Source organism: Chelonoidis abingdonii, chromosome 24, assembly GCF_003597395.2.
Source record: "Chelonoidis abingdonii isolate Lonesome George chromosome 24, CheloAbing_2.0, whole genome shotgun sequence".
Classification (NCBI taxonomy): Eukaryota; Metazoa; Chordata; order Testudines; family Testudinidae; genus Chelonoidis; species Chelonoidis abingdonii.
In genome coordinates, this window is record NC_133792.1 from 8504928 (window position 1) to 8523783 (window position 18856).

Consider the following 18856-nt stretch of genomic DNA (forward strand, 5'->3'; position numbering starts at 1 on the left):
ATGCTGGCTGCAAAAGACCTCAGCAATTTTCTAGTTCAAGCCACAAATGAAAAGAATCTTGAAAGAAGCCAGGGCTTCTACACCATGTCGGGGCAACTCAGCACTACGCCAGCTCCAGCCTCTTCCAGCAAGAGACACTGCAGGGAAGCAAGTGAGAGCTCAGGCTACGTGTGGGGATGAGGAGAGCTCACTGCTACTCCAGTTCTGGCCTGACCCCATAGGAGTCACTGAGGGAACTAGGCAGCAGCAGTGGCTGCGGGTAGGGCATCCTCGCTACTCCAGTCCCAGGATCTCTCTGTAGGAGGATCATTTGAAAGCACTTCCAGTATAGTTTTCAGTAGTGTCCTTGCCTGGTAAACCTCAGGCCACAGAAACCAAGAGCAGCGCAGCATTTACCTCAGGGTAGGGAGTGCGAAGGGCCGGGATCGGGGCTTGAACTGATGGCCTTGGGGAAGAGAGTGGCGGCTCTGAGACCAGGGTCGGCAAACAGCTGGGAGGCAAGGCTGGCTCAGAGCAACTCCTCGGAAAGATCAGGATCTGCAGTGCTCGGTCAATCCCATCCTTCAGCTCCTCTAAGCGCATTCCCAGGCGGAAAATCTCCCCTTCCACCACTCTGAAACACACCATGCCAGCAGCAGAGGGGTGAGGTCCTTCAAAACCACATCCAGGTGGAAAGAAACAGCCCACAGCTTAGAAAGGATGGATGGCCCAGCGGATAAGGCACCGGCATAGGACCCAGGCGCTCTGAGTTCAGGTCTCTGCTTTGCTACAGGCTGCTTGGCCCCATCCCCATCTGATAACAATCCTTCCTTTGTTTGGCCTACCTGTTTGGATTGCAAGTTCATGGCAGGGACTGTCTGTGGGTGCATGTACAGCGCCTAGCACACTGGGCTTCTGCTCTGAGATGGGGCACTGGCAATAGAAATAAAACATCATAACTGCCCCACACTAGAATGCTCTGGGCCAGGTTCTGAACCAGGTAAACCAGAAGCAGGGAAATGGCCAGACCAAAGGGCACGAACAGTGGCCAACAGCAGGTGCTTCAGCCTTAGGCTGGCTTCTCCCTCTTCCATGTTTTCACCCTATCTAATATACCTGCAGGTGCTGTTATCGTCCATATCAGTGAAAGTCAGGACTAACTTCACTGGTGTGGGTGGGGTTACCCAGGATTTACACTGTTGTGGCTGAGATCAGATCTGGTCCACTCCCACCAGCTCTTAGAGCTCATCTGCCACGCAGGGTACACATGCGGCTCCAGGTCATTGTCTGCAGCATCGGAGCATCCTTTTAAACATGTGAATAATGAGCCAGGAGAAATCAGCCAACAGAGCTGGCTAGTATGGGACTGGAACGCAGCAGGCAGTAATTCACTGCTTAGGATTCACAGGCCTCATCCCTTCATTAACGTCCATAAGCATCAATCAGGAAACACAGGTAGATTAGAATAAAATAGCATAATCGCAACAGGACAGGCCAGTGCCACAAATGTGGCTGCATTAATCACACTGATGGACTGCAGCTCATCTGCACAGGAGTTAAGCATTCATTCACACCCCTTTGCGGCTGGCTGCTCAAATAAACCCAGCTTTCCAACTCTAATCCCAGAGCCCCTCTCTGTCCAACCTACATTTTCTTTTTCGGGCTCTAACCCCCTCATTGCAGGGTCTGAGCACCTCATTTATCCTCACTCCCTAGGGGCAGTGTTGTCGTCTGCATTTTACAGATGGGAACAGAGAAACTAAGCAATTTGCCCAAGGTCACAGGGTACCTGTAGCTAAGCCCAGAATTGAACTCCTGGTCTCCAGAGTCTCAAGCTGGCACTCTAACCACTGAGCCATGCTGCCTCATGATATAAAGCATCATTTGAAGAGGACACTGTTAAAGGAACAAAGGCGGATGAAAAAAAAAAAAGCTACCTGTCTGGATCGAAGTCCCCAAGGGGCCGTGCTGCGCCTGGGCACTGTTGCTGCAGACGGTACTCTTCCCGGGCCTGCAGATACGCTCGCTCCAGAGCATCCTGCGCGTCCTTCAGCCTCGCAAATCCCTATGAGGGGGATAGCACATCAAAATGCGTGAGTCTGAGCTTTCGGCCCCCCCACACTATGGAATCCTTATGCCAGATGACACGCCCAGGACGGCGTCTGGCGAGGCCGTGAGGGTGGGATTTTGAACTCCAGCCAGGCTGAACTGGGCCTGTGAATCCTGAGGTAACAAAACCAGGACCACGCACATGCAGCCATCCAGAGCCCTCAGAGGAGATAAACCTGGGACCTACAGAACCAGAAACATAAGCCTCTGTCAATTGAGCTAGAGGGTTACTCCATTAGCTATGCTCAAGAAGAAGGCTCTTATCCCCTTTGGGGCCAGCCGGAAGAGGAAACAGGATCAAACACACCAAATCAACGTATTACAATGGTGCTAGGAACTGGATAGATATGCCCAGCACTGGCACCCCTGGCACAGGAAGACTAAGTAAGTACAGCATTGCTTAACAATCTCCTCCTGCTCCGCTGCCCTGTTTGCCTCCCGACCAGGGCTGGCTCCAGGCACCAGCGCAGGAAGCAGGGGCTTGGGGCGGCCCGTGGAAGGGGCGGCACATCCAGGTCTTTGGTGGCAATTCGGCAGCAGGTCCCTCAGTCCTTCTCTTCCTCTTTGAGCTGCCGCCAAACTGCCGCCGAAGAGGAAGAGAGGGAGAGAAAGACCCGCCGCCGAACTGCCATAGAAGAATGAAGCGGCGCAATTGAGCTGAAGTGCTGCCAATCGTCTTTATCTTTTTTTTCGCTTCACCGCTTGGGGCGGCAAAAAAGCTGGAGCCGGCCCTGCTCCCGACGCTCAATAAAGAGCTCTTACACTGAAACTGGGGCCTGGCTGTGAAACTCCATGGCTGTGACTGTGCCCAGCTGTGGCAGTGTCACAACGTTGGTGTCACAGCAGCAGGTTGCCACGTTGCCCTGGCGTGACGCTGCACAGCATCGGGAGGCAACAGTACAGTGCCACGGTACTGAACAGCCTCAGACCTGGTGACACTGCATTATTTGGGACACGCGGGGTCTTCTGCATAGAATCACCGGACTGGAAGGGACCTCAAGAGGTCATCTAGTCCAATCCCCTGCACTCTTGGCAGGACTAACTATTATGTGCTTCAGCCCCTCTGGGGTTCTCAGTGACTGAATGGGCCACATGCACGCGTCTGGCACTAGACACAACTACCACTCCACATCTGTCTCCTGGAAATTCCTGGGATCTCAGAAAAGGGCCTAATAAGAGAATCAGGAAGTAAAGCTGGGTGTACCGAGAGCTGGTCCCGCGGGGTGAGTCCTCCCATTTGGATCAGTCCTTCGAAGGATTCCACCTGCATGGGAGGAGTAAGGCATTAACTAAAGTCCCATGGAGCTGACCTACGGGAAGGTAATTTAATGGTTGCAGCATTACAATGGAGCTTAACCTCCTAGACCTGCCCCTCCTCTTCCTCACGGTTCCCCATCCCTTGCTGGATTCTCCCCCAGCACTGACAAATTCAGCGCCCCCAGTCCCCAAATATGAGTGGGTTTCGTTCCACACACTGCAGTTTGCTTGCTCTGGACCCCACTTGCCTGCATCTCAAATTTCCTCGCCTGATCTGCTAGAGTCTGTGTCAGGGGATCCTCTGGAAACAGTTTCTCCGTAGAGGTGCAGGCGTCAACCCCAGCCACACTGGTGAGTGAGGAATGAGCCGGAAAGGATGGAGCCTGGTCATCTGGTGCTGACAATGGCCCTGGAAGAGAAGATAAATGTAAGACGATCCCAGCTGTGTCATCTCCCTTCTCTAGGTGACGCCAAGACTAAGGGACCACCTCCATCCTGAACACCATGGTAGGGACAAGCCACAGTCTCCGGACCTGACTCCAGAGCAGTGAGATCAAATACATTCAGCTCACTCTCAGCAGCTCCCGATGAGTCAGAGAGCCCAGGTGAGAAGCATCTAGGTTTCAGTCTCTGGTGCACGTGTCAATCGGCAGATGGAACTCCTTGTGAATGAGCATCTGCCTTGGCATGGGGCTGCGCTGGGATGAACAGTCAGCCCTGCTCGGCTCTTTTTGCTTCTCCCATTGCCGCTGAGAAGACAGTGGGGGATATTCAGAGCTGGTACAAATGGTGCTAACTCCATTGAGGTCACTGGCATCATGGCCACTTGCACCAGTGATGAATTTGGACTCAGGCCAACACTGGATCACATCCTTCTCTTACAGAGACACGTGGGGACTGCACATGGGCAGCACAGATGCAACTGGGAAGGTGATGACAAGATGCTGCATGACAGGGATCCCAGCAATGGGTGGGCAGAACAGGCGCAGAGTAGGGAGGGCGCAAGTTGAATGGATCCTGCACACCAGAATAAGCAGCATCTGCAAGAACACAGCACCCCTACCACGATGGTGGAGTCCTGGGAGCTGGAGCATAGGCTAACGATGATGGACAGTATCTCCAGGGGCTGGTAGGTGGTGTGCATCCGGATTCCTCTGTTGGCATTTGCTCTGGAGCTGTCTCCATCTCTGCTGCCCAGTTGTGAACAACTGGAGAACAGCAGGCGCAAAGGAGCTGCTTATTGCCAGGGAGGAAGGAAGGGGGCAGCAGAACGAGAGGAAAAGCAGCTGCACTAACAGACTCTCCAGTGCCCCAAACCCACCTTCAGCCAGACCCGCTGGCAGGGCTAGAGCAGGCGTGGTGCTGAACTCTGCTGTCTGGATCTGTGGGATGCTGAAAGCCATGACCTTGGAGCTGTGGGCCATGGTCCCCATGTGAACGCTGTGGCTCGGCTTCGGCGGGTCGGCGTACAAGCTCACCTGAGGGGCGAGGAGAAAACAGAGCAGAGAATTCAGGTCACTCCTGACACTGACCCTCAGCACCGAGGATCAGGCTTGCAGACACCAACTGATCCACTGCGACAGCTTGTGGGAAGCACCAGCTCTTGCCTGGGGGATATTCTTACATGCTGGCCTTACGGTTATGCTCTGCACTGCCGTAAAGGAGCTCCCGCTCCCATTCCCTCCTCTGATCTCCCATGGCCCACGCAGGGAGAGGATGAGAGCACCATGCACACAGAGGGCTTGGCTGGGGGTATGTCTAGCAGCACCAGCTATGGGATTCTGTTAAAGGAAGAGCCAGCTCCACCACTAACCAACTGCTCATCCTGCCTCTCACATTGCTAGTGGGCTTTCTGAGGGACAGCAGGAGTCTCATCCTGCCTTCCTGAGCCAGCAGAGCAGAGCCTAGTAAACACCAGTTCAGTCTGGCCCTACCACCTCTTATGTTGCCTAGAAGACCCTGATCTCCACCTCAAGGAACAGCAGTATCACATTCCCAGAACATCAGTGCAGGGCTAATGACTGGGGTGGGTGCACCAGGGTGGATGGAATGGACAGGGACAAGAGTGCAATATAGCACTCAGAAGATGTGTATCTACATGTACCCTCAAATCCATGCATAGCCCACATGCACAAAACTGCATGCGCACACACTCAAACACATGCACACACATATCCACCTTGACATGTTATTAAAATTTTGGGCACATAAAGTGCTGAAAGCAGAAATCTCTCCCCGAACTGTTTTCGAGCCAAACTGTTTCTTTGGCTCCCTTGTTAGCCCGGAAAGAGCACCAAGGATACCCATACTAGTTGGCACCAGGATGCCCGTGTTGGCTGGCTGCGCCTCTCTTTTAAGTTGCACTTCACATCCTCGGAATAAAATGCAATCCATTCAGAAACAGTATCGTCACCTCAGCACCAAGGCACTTGTCTCTGCCTTCTTCCTCCTCGACCCCTTTCCCAGCTCTCATCTCTCCTCTGCTGGCAGAGGACTTAGCTGGATTTCAGTAATCCCCGCCATCTGCTCACTCCCGCACTGTGAAGCATGGCTCAGAACCCAGCTCCACCTGCCCCACATTAACCAATATCTGGGAGGAGTTTCCTCCAAAGCTCTTCCTTTCATTCTATTTCTGGTAGCAAATTCTCCCCTGCCCAAGCTCCCATGAACCCAGGTGGAGACAGAGGGCAGGGCTTGTGCCCATCTGTGCTTTTCTGGACTGGTTCTTGCCTTATTGTTACCCCCATCCACAAGTCCTCTATAAGAACAGCCAGAAAGAGTCAGATCAAAGATCCATCTACCCAGTATCCTGTCTTCCGACAGTGACCAATGCCAGGCGCCTCAGAGGGAATGAACAGAACAGGTAATTATCAAATGATCCATCCCGTTGCCCATTCCGAGCTTCTGGCAAACAGAGGCTAGGAACGCCATCCCTGCCCATCCTGGCTAATCATCATCGATAGACCTAGCCTCCATGAATTTATCTAGTTCTTTTTTTGAACCCTGTTATAGTCTTGGCCTTCACAATATCCCCTGGCACAGTGCATTGTGTGAAAAAATACTTCCTTTTGTTTGTTTTAAACCTGTTGCCTATTAATTTCATTTGATGACCCCTAGTTCTTGTGCTATGAGAAGGAATAAATAACACTTCCTTATTTACTTTCTCTATAGCAGTCATGATTTTATAGATCTCTGTCATATCCCCCTCGCCTCCCATCGTCTCTTTTCCAAGCAGAAAAGTCCCAGTCTTATCAATCTCTCCTCATATGGTAGCCATTCCCATTCCATACCCTTTGTTGCCCTTTTCTGAACCTTTTCCGAACCTTTTCTAATTCCAGTATATCTTTTTTGAGACGAGGCGACCACATCTGCACACAGTATTCAAGATGTGGGTGTACCATAGATTTATATAGAGACAATATGATATTTTCCATCTTATTATTTATCCCTTTCTTAATGGTGCCCAACATTCTGTTTGCTTTTTTGACTGCTGCTGCACACTGAGTGGATGTTTTCAGAGAACTATCCACAATGACTCCAAGATCTCTTTCCTGAGTGGTAACAGCTAATTTAGACCCCATCATTTTATATGTATAGCTGGGATTATATTTTCCAATGTGCATTACTTTGCATTTATCAACACTGAACACCAGTTGCCATTTTGTTGCTCAGTCACCCACTTTTGTGAGATTCCCTTTGTAGCTCTTCGCAATCTGCCTGGGACTTAACTGTCTTGCTTTGTATCATCTGCAATTTTTGCCACCTCAGTGTTTACTTCTTTTTCCAGATCATTTATGAATATGTGGAATAGGACTGGGCCCAGTACAGACCCCTGGGGGACACCACTATTTATCTCTCTCCATTCTGAAAACTGATAATTTATTCCTACCCTTTATTTCCTATCTTTTAACTAGTTACTGATCCATGAGAGAACCTTCCCTCTTATCCCATAACTGCTTATTTTGCTTAAGAGCCTTTGGTGAGGGACCTTGTCAAAGGCTTTTTGAAAATCTAAATATACTATATCCACTGGATCTCCTTTGTCCGCATGCTTACTGACCTCCTCAAAGAATTCTAGTAGATTGGTGAGGCATGATTTCCCTTTACAAAAACCATGTTGACTCTACCCAAACAAATCATGTTCAACGATGTGTCTGACAATTCTATTCTTTACTATAGTTTCAGCCAGTTTGCCCGGTACTGAATTTAGGCCTGTAATTGCCAGGATTGCCTCTGGAGCATTTTTAAAAAATTGGGGTTGCATTAGGTATCCTTCAATCATCTGGTACAGAAGCTGATTTAAATGATAAGTTACAAACCACAGTTAGCAGTTCTGCAATTTCACATCTGAGTTCTAGCGACTTCCCCAGATTTCTCACCTAAAAAGAATGGCTCAGGTTTGGGAAGCTCTCTCACATCCTCAGCCGTGAAGACTGACTCATTTAGTTTCTCTGCAATGGCCTTATCATCCTGGAGCGCTCCTTTAGCCTCTTGATTGTCCAGTGGCCCCACTGGTTGTTTAGCAGGCTTCTTGTTTCTGATGTACTTAAAAAAAAATTTGCTATTACTTTTCAGAGTCTTTGGCTACCTGTTCTTGAACTTCTTTTTTTGGTCTTCCTAATTATATTTTTACATTTCATTTGACAAAGTTTATGCTCCTTTCCATTTTCCTCAATAGGATTTAACTTCCACTTTTTAAAGGATGCCTTTTTGCCTCTCATTGCTTCTTGTACACTGTTTACATTGTTTACACTGGTGGCACTTTTTTGATTCTCTTACTAAGTTTTTTACTTTGGGGTATACATTTACGCTGAGCCTCTATTACGGTGTCTTTAAAAAGTTTCCATGCAGCTTGCAGGGATTTCACTTTTGGCACTGTACCCTTTAATTTTTGTTTAACTAACTTCCTGAGTTTTGTGTACAGTAGTTCCCCTTTCTGAAATGAAATGCCTCTGTGGTGGGCTGCAGTGATGTTTTCCCCACCACAGGGATGTTAAATTTAATTACATTATAGTCACTATTGCCAAGCGGTTCAGCTACATTCACCTCTTGGACCAGATCCTGTGCTCCACTTAGGGCTAAATCAAGAATTGCCTCTCCCCTTGTGAGTTCCAAGACTAGCTGCTGAAAGAAGCAGTCATTTAAGGTGTCAATAAACTTTATCTCTTGCATCCTGTCCTGGCGGTGACGTGTATCCAGTCAATAATGGGGATAATTGATTTTTTGAGTTCTTTATTTTAATAGCCTCTCGAATCTCCTGAAGCATTTCACAGTCACTATCACCATCCTGGTCAGGCGGTCGGTAGTATCTCTCTGAGGCTATATTCTTATTATTCAGGTATGTAATTACTATCCATAGAGCAGGGTTTTGCAAACTGAGGTCACCGCTTGTGTAGGGAAAGCCCCTGGCGGGCCGGGCTGGTTTGTTTACCTGTCACGTCTGCAGGTCCAGCCGAATCGCGGCTCCCACTGGCCGCGGACCGCTGCTCCAGGCCAATGGGAGCTGCTGGAAACAGCAGCCAATAAGTCCCTCGGCCCACACCGCTTCCAGTGGCTCCCACTGGCCTGGAGCAGCGATCCGCAGCCGGTGGAAGCCGCGATTGGCCGGACCTGGGGACAGAGCAGGTAAACGCATCAGCCCGGCCCTCAGGGCGACCCCAGTTTGAAATTCTATGGTACAGCTGTATTGGCCATTGACCAAGAGAGTGCTGTTGTGAGCAGCTTGCTCGGAACTCGTCGGGTTTCTGCTTCCATTAGCAGCCACCCAGGAGCCTGCCCCACAGAGCAGAAATCGACGCCTTTCTCTCCATACAGAGTTGGTGGCTAAAATGCAGTTTGCAGGTCAAAACTGCTCCAAGGAGTTTTCCAGCTGGCTAGTGTGACAGAGTTTCAGCAGATGTTGTACTCCCAGCCAGACAGCCTTGCTGCTGGAGAGGTGCATGCTGGCAGCTGGAGCTAGAGCTGGGCAAAATGTTTGCAGCAAATAGTAAATTTGATGAAAAATGTATTTTGGGGGGTATTGACACTATTCGCAAATTCAGGTCAAATTTGTCTAACAGTTTCAACCAAAAAAATAAATAAATGAAGAATACAGAAATGTTTGTGAAACGAATCGTTCCCACATTTAGTTTTGAATCAAGAATGAAAAGTTTTGTTCAACCTGAATTCCTTTTTTTTCTTTTGGTTTTTCATTTCAGCGAGAAAAACTGAAGGAAAAAAAATCAGTTTTGATTAGAAACGAACCAAATTCTTTTTCTGTATTTTTCAGTTTAGCCCCCAAACAAAAGAATCAGTTGTTTGCCCAGCCCTTTTCTTTTCATCCGTTTTAGCCACTGAGTGTTGCCTGGAACCAGCAACGCGAGACAGCAGTCACTCAACATGCATGTCACACACGAAGGACGACGCACAGCACCACACCTAATTATACAGGGCATGGATCTACATGGAAGAGGAACGTATCCTACCCCAGGAACTCATGCAAATACATACCTCCATGTGAATCCTTATACAATTACACATTCACAAAAGCATGCACATGTGGCCCTTGACAGGTCCTTCTGGCCTTGAGAATCATTCATTCAGGAGGCAGGAATAGTACCATGCGATATCGATGACTCCCCCCACAGCACAGGCAGTGGATTACAAACAGCAAATGTTTTGCAGCAACAGTAGTGTTAAGCAGTTTGCGAGCTACCCATCGGCTCAGCTCATCCATCAGATAGAGCGTGCAGCTGTACAATGCACAAACCCAGAGGGGAGGTGAATGTGCTGAATGGATTTGTCCTTGTGAACAGCCTGCTCAGCTCTGTTCCATATCAAGTCGGTGCCAGCCAGTTTTATGCCGGAATGCAGCAAAAGACTGGCTCTTGGGAATGGAAATGGAAAGATTTTGTGACTTGTACAGCCAGAAAACATATTTACCGTATGTATTTATAACAGAGACTGGGGGACTTGCGTGCACCTAGCAAGAGACGTTGCCTGGCTCAGAGAGTGCACAATCTAGAGAGACGAGACAGACAAATGATGGGCAATTATTATCTGCACTTTGCTATGGGAAATCAAGGCACAGAGAGACTGAAAGTGACCTGCCCCCAGCCACGTGGTGACCCAATGTCAGAGCAGGGAACTGAACCCACGGCTCAATGCCTTACCCACAAGACTATCCTTCTTCCCCAGTCTGCCTCTAATTTCAACAGCTGACTTCTATTCTAATTTGGGACTGACTGGAAGGATTGTTTAGTTTTAAGGAGCGCCACCATGAGACCCACAGACAGTCACGGTGTTGTGAGAAGAGTGAAGGCCCCTGTTCCAAAGCCAGCAGGACAGCCCCGATTCGCAGCCTGCAAGATCATCAGAGTCTCGAGTTCACTTGGGCACATGCTTCACACAGCACCACAAGGTGATGGAGGGAGGAAGTGCAGGCCAGTGGTTATAACACGAGCAGAGATGCGGGAGAACTAGGTTCAAGTCCCTCCTCTGTTACTGACTCTCCTGTATGATCTTGAGTGAGTCACTTAGACTCTCTGTGCCTCAGTCCCCCATCTGTACAATGGGTATAACAGCCCTACCCTACCTCACAGGGGTGTTGTGAGGATAATACGTTAAAGATTGTGAGGAGCATACTACAGCGAAGGGGGGCATGTAAGTACCTAAGATAGATGATGCCAGCACACCATCGACACCACATCAGCGTCGAGATAACACAGTGTGGTAACCCAGGACACACAACATTGTTCTGTCGCTTGGACACAAACACTGCAGGGGCACGGTGTGATGACTGCATCCTGTAATACACAGTCCAGCGTCCCCTGCCCACAAATGCACAATGGCTGCTCTAGGCGATCCATTAGCTGAAGAGGGAGCCTTCATGCACTGATGATCAAAGATAAGAACTTGAAACAGAAAGAAAAGAAAAGCGCGCTGGAGATTAGAGAGATGCACATCTGATTTGCGGGAAAAGACCCAGGGTGGGGGCACACGACCAAGATACTGGGTGACCTGCCTGCAAATGCTCCGGCACTCCCACCATACACCCTAAAGCTCCCAGCAATTGGAAGTTCCAGCCATTCTTACAGACTTTTCCGCCTCCGGAAGCAGAGGGGGGACGTGTGCCTGGGAACATGCATGTTTTTATATATAAATACATACACTAGCTAATGGCTCGCAATGATTCAGAAAGCAGCGGCTGGTGCCAGCAAGACCTTTCGGGCTAATAAAATAGTCACTGAATATGATAAATCACAGGCTTAAAAGCCTAATTCTTTCTTACTTAAAGAGACACTGCAGTGCTTCTCCAGAAGGGGTCCAGAGGAAACACATAGCAGTCCCTGTTAGTTTCAGCCAAATCTTCAATCTTCAGCAGGCTTCCATGTTTGCGCCCCTGATCAGGGCCTGTTCAGGCATTTATATTACATTCATCACTGGTGGAGCTCAGATGCCTAGCTAGCCACCTGACCTAAACTGCCAGCCCAAAACACTCCCCATCTCTACACACCCCAATTATTTTCATCTGCAATTTGTGAGCACAACAAATAGAAGGCAGCGTTTGTAAATCTGCCTCTTTCTGTCTTACTTCTCCTAACCAGTGAGCCCTCTCCCTAAAGGGACTACGGGCTGGTTTCCCCAGAGGGATGAGTTGGCCATGCTGATCCTATGCAGAATTCTGACAAATAAGCGATGCTCTCGGATAGTGATTAGTTCCGGTCTATACTAAAGCTAATGCTACTTTCCCTATATTGAGGGTTAGTCTTTCCTAATGGTTAGAACAAGGAATTGGGAGTCAGGACTCCTGGGTTCTTTCCCAGCTCTGACTTGGCTGTGTAACTTTGGGCAAATCACTTGAGGCCTGATTTTCAGAAGTGCTGAGCACCTGCAACTCCGATGGACAGCTGGAGGGGTGGGGTGTTCAGCTGTTCTGAAAATCAGGTCCTTAACATTCTCAGTGTCTCCATTCCTCTGCATAGAGTGGGGAGAACCCCTACCTCAAGAGGGGAGGTTTAATGTCTAATGCGCTTTGAGATCCTCACATGGCAGGTGCTGAAACAGCAAAGCATTATTACAGGCCACATCACCTCCAGCAGATCAGAGCTGCTCCTTGATGTTTGTAGCACAGCTGGAGGCTGCACTTCGGTTCTCCCAGCTCTTGAGTTCACCAATAAACCTTCCCCGTGTGATGCAGAGGAGAGTGTATTGCTGATCCGCCGGAAAGCCTGGAGAATAGCGCTGGGTGCTGCACTGTCGCTTTAAGAGCTGGATGGATTTTTTGGGAAAGAGAGGTTCCACCCCACATCTACAGGCTGCCAAACCCATTATCCTAGGGGACCCACCCAGTCTGCGCTCCAGATAGGGGGAATCAGAGCTCATCTACACCTGTCTGCCTGCAGGACCATGGTGCTGAAAGAGGCCCCCTCTCTCCTCAGCCAACCAGGGCCTGGGAGCAGGTACACAGGGATCCTGCAGCTGGGACGCTGCAGTGCAGAGTGACAGTGACCACCTGAGCCCAGGGAGCTGCTGGCACATGAGATGTTGCACTGAGAAGTGTCAACCCATCGCGTCGCATGGCAGTGCTAGAGGGAGATGTGCCGTGCAAGCCAAGATGACAAGCCCTGCAGGGGAGCACGGGCCTTCACCAGGCCTGAGGGGGCCTTGCAGACAGAGGACCAGACACCGAGCAGGAAGAGGGAGGGACGTGCTCTGCTTAGGGCTGGTACCCTGCTCCCACTTCCAAACCCTGTTCACTGATAGACCCTTCACCGCACAGAGGCCCCCACTCCCAGACGGTGTCTCTCCATCACCCCAAGCCTAGCTAGATACTTGCCCTTCTACCCCCAGGTCTCAATCCCAGACAACGTCCTCTCTAACAAGCCCTGTCCATGCCCCACTTCCCTGCACATGGCTGGGTTCCCCTCCAAGATGCATTCACAGACGCACTGCGCCCCCATCAGACACACACTTTGTTCACAGACAGCACCTCCTCCACACTAAGCCCCAGTCACTCCTCTCACCGGGGCCTCCCCTGCTCACAGACCGACCCTCCTCAGCCAGCCCGCGCCACATCCCAGACAGACTGTCCGCACAGCCTCCCCCTGCCCTGGGATGATCACAGCACGCGGACTGCTGCCAGCTCTCTCAGCCGCAGCTTTTCTCTGGGGCGTCCCGCCGCACTTCCTGCTACAGCAGCGCACGGCAAAGAGCGACTGTGGCCCTGGCTGGCGTGTGTGCACCTGTGCGTAAGGCATTGCATGGGAGGCGAAAGGGGACGGGTGGCCCCAAAGCTAGGAGGACAGGGTAGCGTGAAGCATACCCCAGAATGCCACAGAGCGGCAAGAGGAAAGATTGCCTAGTGGTTTGGGCACTAGCCTGGGACTCGAGAGATCCAGGTTCAATTCCCTGCTCCTCCGCCATGGAAGTTCTGTGGCCTGCGTTATCCAGGAGATCAGACTTGACGGTCAAACTTCTGGCCTTGGAATCTAGGACGTGGGCAAGTCACCATCGAAGTTAATGGAGCTGGAACAATTTGCACCCGCTGAGGATCTGTGCCTCAGCATTCCTTATATAAAATTGGGATAACAGCACTGGCCTGCCACCCGTGGGTGTTGTGAAGACAAAGGAGTGTGAGGTGCTATGCCAGGGGTGGGCAAACTACGGCCCGCAGGCCACATCCAGCCCTCAGCTGTGGTCGGGAGCTCGCCCTGGGAAGCAGCTGGCATGATCCCCTATCTGGCTCCTACATAGTACGTGGAGGGATGGTCAGGTGGCTCTGCGTGCTGCCCCGTCCACAGGCACCACTCCCATTGGCCGGGAAGGGCACCTGCGAATGGGGCAACACGCAGAGCCACCTCGCCACGCCTCCGCATAGGAGCCAGAGAAGGGGACGTGCTTAGTCTTAGTGCATCTGCACAAAGCACATGCCTTGCAGCTGCGATTTCACCCAGGCACAGCACCACCAGGTGCAGGGTACCACAGAACCAGCCCTGCCATCTCTGCTAAGGTTCCCGAGCGCAAAGTCCTGGGCCAGAATATTGATGGCAAGTGAACCTACCAGACGCAGGCACGCAAGAGCCACTTCAGAGTGCAAACGAACGGTCATGGGGGTGTTTTTGCAACACGCACCCAGCTTCAGCGGCGTCTCTTTTCTTGCCAGGGCTTGGCCTCGAACAGGAAGGGAAGGAGGAGGGGAGTGTAGTGGGGAGTTTACCCAGCTCCTGCCCCGAAGGGCTTAAAACAGCCTTGTGAGAGGGCTGGGGCAGGGGAAAGGCTGAGCTGATGGGGAAAGCAGCCCTGGCTGCAGCAGTGCAATCTGGGCCCAGAGGGCCCTTATAAGAGGGTGTGGGGCCAGAAGGAAACAGACACTCTCTCTCTAGCCTCTTGAGAGAGGAGGACCAGGCTGGGAAGCTGAGGAGGATACCTAGGGTGGAGCAGTGCTGGCGAAGGGCAGAGGGAGCTGGGGAACTCCAGCCTAGCAAAGCCCCAGGCTGCAGGCCAAGTTAAGGGCCCACAAAGGTGCTGGGGCTGCAGAGGGGCAGCCCAGATATAGGCAGAGGCAGCTGGTCCAACCGCCCTTGCTGGCAATGAGTGGTTTAGGCTGCAGTCTGTCCCAGAGAGCAGTGGCTAGATGGTGACTGGCAGTAGCCACTGAGGCAAGGTGGGGATTGGACAGTTGGTAGGGTTCCCCTGAGATGGGAGACCCAGAGACAGAGGGGATACTATGGTGAGCAGAACCCCTGGGAAAAGGGCACCAGGGTCCGGAAGGGACACAGGGGGCCAGCAGCAGGTGAGACCTCAGCCAGCAGAAGGCGCTCCAGAGCTGGAAAAGAGCTAATTCCCTGGACAACCAGCAGGAGGTGCCGTGCCGGTGAGTCGGTGTCCCGCCACAGGGAGACCGTGAGAAGCTTTGCAATGTGACATTGCGCCAGATTTTGACTTCCCCCAGCACTGCACTTGCTAAACCGCAGCTCAGCAGCTCCCCAGAAAGAGGAAGGAAGCAAGAGGCAGCATGCAAAGACGCTGCGAATTCAAAGCTTGGGCCGCTGGAAGGGGACTAGAGATGGAGCCTTTTGCTAGGAGCCAGGTTCCTATTGAGCAACTAACCCTCCATGTGCATGTGTGCTGTCAGACTAATCAAACACCGGGCTGCTGGGATGGAAATCAGACTGCTGCCCTCACTGGGGTGTGGGTATGAATCCATACTGCTCATATTTATATTAACCCTGGAGACAGCCCCTCTCATAAGCAGACAGGCTGAGGGGGCAGATTCTGAACTTTAGAGGAAATTCAAGCTTCAACCAGTTACAAACCACTCTGGCAATTTGGCAGGAGCTCGATCCTCAGAACTGCACCTGAGTTGCATAAACTGGAGCAGCTCGCAGCCACCCTCTCTGGTTTGTGGAGGTAAAGCCTGGGAAGGCTTAAGATCCCTGCATGCAGCGTCCCTGCTTGCTCCTTGAGCTTCTGCATCTACAAGGGAAAACCTGACCGGATGAAATGGGAACCAACCAGAACACTCACCCTGCTCTCAAACCACAAGTGAATCTCTTCAGAAGCTCCGAAGAGCTTGGGTAATTTATTCCGTAATTTCCTGGCTGCCTTGGCACTGTCTGCTTCTGACACAGCTCAAGGTTGCCACAATACCATGAAAAGGGCAGATCCTGAGCAATCTCTGGCCAGAAGGCAGCCCATCCTAGTGGTTAGAGTCCTGGACTGAGAGGCAAGAGATTGAGGTTCTATTCTCTACTGTGTGACCCCGGGGAGTCACCTTACCCCTCTGTGCTTGGCTTTCCCTAGCTGTAAAATAGAGATAATGATCCCTCCCCATCTTAAATACTGTTACTATTGTAAATCTCACACGCGGCCTGCTCTTGAGAGTCTGCCAGCCCAGTGTGACGGCCCCCAAAGCATCTGGGAGAAACATCTGCAATGAGGGGTGTTTATCCCAATCTCTGGCCTGTTTCAGACTCCCTGGCCGCTGTACCTTTGCTCTCAGCCGCAGCCGGTCAATGGTGTTCTCAGCCTCAGCGTACTTGGTCAGCAGTCTGTGGTAGTCCTCCTGGAAGGGGAGAGAGGAGAGCACACGTCAGGGTCACACAGGGGTGTTACTATCACTGAGTATTTATATAGCGACATAAATGTCTGGCTGCGGGCGGGTGGATGCTGAAGGAGCAGTTAGCCACCGGGTATAGAAGTGCCCAGTGCATGTGTACAAACTCACATACACTGCACATGTAAATGCTGCAGAAGCATTGCATCCAGGGCTTCAGATAATAGGGACTTCAGAATTTAGTTTGCAAACCAAGAATCAAGACACCAGAAATTAGTTCCTTCACCGCACACATGTGCACACAATATTCTACCTGAATAAGTGACTCTGGTTTCCCTACTGTTAATTCTAATGCCCTGTCATTAACACCCCATGCAATGATCTGCCCCATGGCACGCTGACCGGATTCCAGAGGGATGAGCATCCCTGATCAGCATTGTCTCCTAGTCCAGAGGCGACACCATACAGGTGAAGGCTCCAACATTTATTCCCTTTATGCTTCTTGCAGGAGTGAAAAGGGAGGGCCCTCTGATTTCAATCCTGCATAGAGATCCCTGGTCTCTCTCATAGTGAGGTTTCCCTGGTTTGTGAGAGGTGGAAGTTACCTGCAGCTGCTTTACCAGCTCAGTGGCTTGCTGTGGGGACTTGAACTCCTCGGGCACCATGGTGGTGGAAGGGGTAGGGCATTTTTGCAGGGACCCCTCCGCGCTGCTGAGCAACACCTCCTGGACGATCTCCGCAGGAGACTTGAAGACCACGGGGCTCGCTGACCCCCTGGCCCTCATGGGCAGAGTCCTGCCCCGCGGAGGGCGGTAACTCTGATCGTCCTTTGGGAACTTCACCCGTGGCTCCACCTTGGACAAATCTGGCAGCGGATAGTTGAGCTGGCCTCGCCTGTATCGCGAGGTTTCGGCTGCAGCCAGGGATGGCCTGGCGGGTCCTGACTTCGGCAAGTCAGATCGCTCTGCCTGCTTACGGGTGTTTCCCCGAGGGCTCAGAGACCTGGACTGCCTGCTGAACTTGGAAGGGAGAGCTGGGGAAAGGGCCTTCTTCAGCGTCTGAGCCCGGTCCTGCTGCTGGCTGCCAGCGTGCCGTAGGGAAGGGGGAGCCTCTGTTGCCTTGAGCCTTGAGCTCTCCGAAGGCTCGTCTGCAGGCACAGGGAGGCGGTGGGATGCTCTAGCTCGAGCAGCAGAGGTTGCCTTGAAGATGGTTTGGGGGGCATCCTCCATGCTCTCAGTATAGGAGGATTCTGGGAAGGTCTCTGCGTCAATGCTCGGGGCATTCTCAAGGTCTTCCACAGACAGGTGGTGCAGGAGGCTCCGGCTCAGGCTCCGGTGTTTGGAATCGGCCAGTGGGCTCAGCTCGGGGCTGTCCAGGTGCCCGCTTGAGGGTGATGAGGACTCCGTTTCTGCGGGGAACTCCAGGCTCTCTCCGAGTTGGCTCTGACTTTCAAAGACATCAGCTCCACTTCTCTGGCTTGGCTTGTGGGAGCGTTCCAGCAGGGTGCTGGAGGGGGGCGGGCTGACATCGGAGTGTCCCGAAAGCTCCTCTCCGCCGTCTGTGGTGAAGCTGAAGGATTTGCCATAGTCCCTGTACAGAGCCTGGGTGTCCTGCAGAGCATCGGGGCTGGAGCTATACTCTGAGCCGTACTGGCCCTCGAAAGAGAGCTCCGGGTAGCCCTCCCCTTCGCTCCCTGCCTCCCAGTCCCCCTCCTGTCTCTCCACGTCCCCTGAGCTGGGTCGGTCCTCATCTTCTTCAGTCATGTCTAGCTGCCTGTCTCTCTGTGGGTGCCAGTGGGCTGGGAAGGTTGGGTCCTCCTGTGTCCCATCATGCTCTAGCTCCTCACCATCATCTAGAAAACAAACAATAGTGCTACTGTCACCAAGTGCTCTATGGTTTCTTTGTTCATTTGATTTTCCCCCATGAACCCAACCCCAAAACTGCTCAGGAGAGTTGGGTTCTATTCCTGGCCTGCCACTGGCCTGGGGAGGGACTTTGGGCAAGTCATGTCCCCGTCCTGTGCCTCAGTTTCCCCATGTGTAAATGGCAGTAATGATACTGACCTCCTTTGTTAAAAGTGCTCTGTAAGAACTAGGCGGTGGTATTATTATTCCTACAAACAAGGGTTTTTTTGTTTTGTTTTTTAATAATAATCCATGTTTTTTGCCCCCATATTCTCCTGCTGCAGTGAGTCCCACAGGTCACGTTACTTAGAGAAATAGCCATCACACATACGTAACTGTAATTCTTTCCAGTTCTGTCGTTTTGAAATATATTGCCTTTTAACTCTTTCTGAGCACCCTCTTGTTGCATTACAAGATGGGAGCAGCCCAAGTGGCTTTCTCTGCACCATGCTTACATTGCTAGACCTCCAGCATCTCTCTTTTTTCTATTCTCCAAGCTAAGCCACTTAGTCCTGGGGTAAAATATTTAAGACTGCCGTAGCAACCCAGGTTCCAGCAACTTCCAGTGAAG

At 51.5% G+C, this 18856-nt stretch overlaps 1 protein-coding gene across 1 annotated transcript in view; it reads right to left on the reverse strand.

Moving 5' to 3' along the window:
- Positions 1-18856, reverse strand: part of AKNA (AT-hook transcription factor) — a 52557-nt gene that overhangs the window by 20162 nt on the left and 13539 nt on the right. Inside the window, exons 3-9 of the mRNA XM_032797746.2 lie at positions 16987-18233; positions 16316-16390; positions 4667-4823; positions 3594-3754; positions 3293-3352; positions 1917-2044; positions 397-613 (exon numbers count right to left, since the gene is read on the reverse strand). Coding sequence (XP_032653637.1) covers positions 397-613; positions 1917-2044; positions 3293-3352; positions 3594-3754; positions 4667-4823; positions 16316-16390; positions 16987-18233 — 2045 coding nt within the window. The remainder of the gene's footprint in view (positions 1-396; positions 614-1916; positions 2045-3292; positions 3353-3593; positions 3755-4666; positions 4824-16315; positions 16391-16986; positions 18234-18856) is intronic.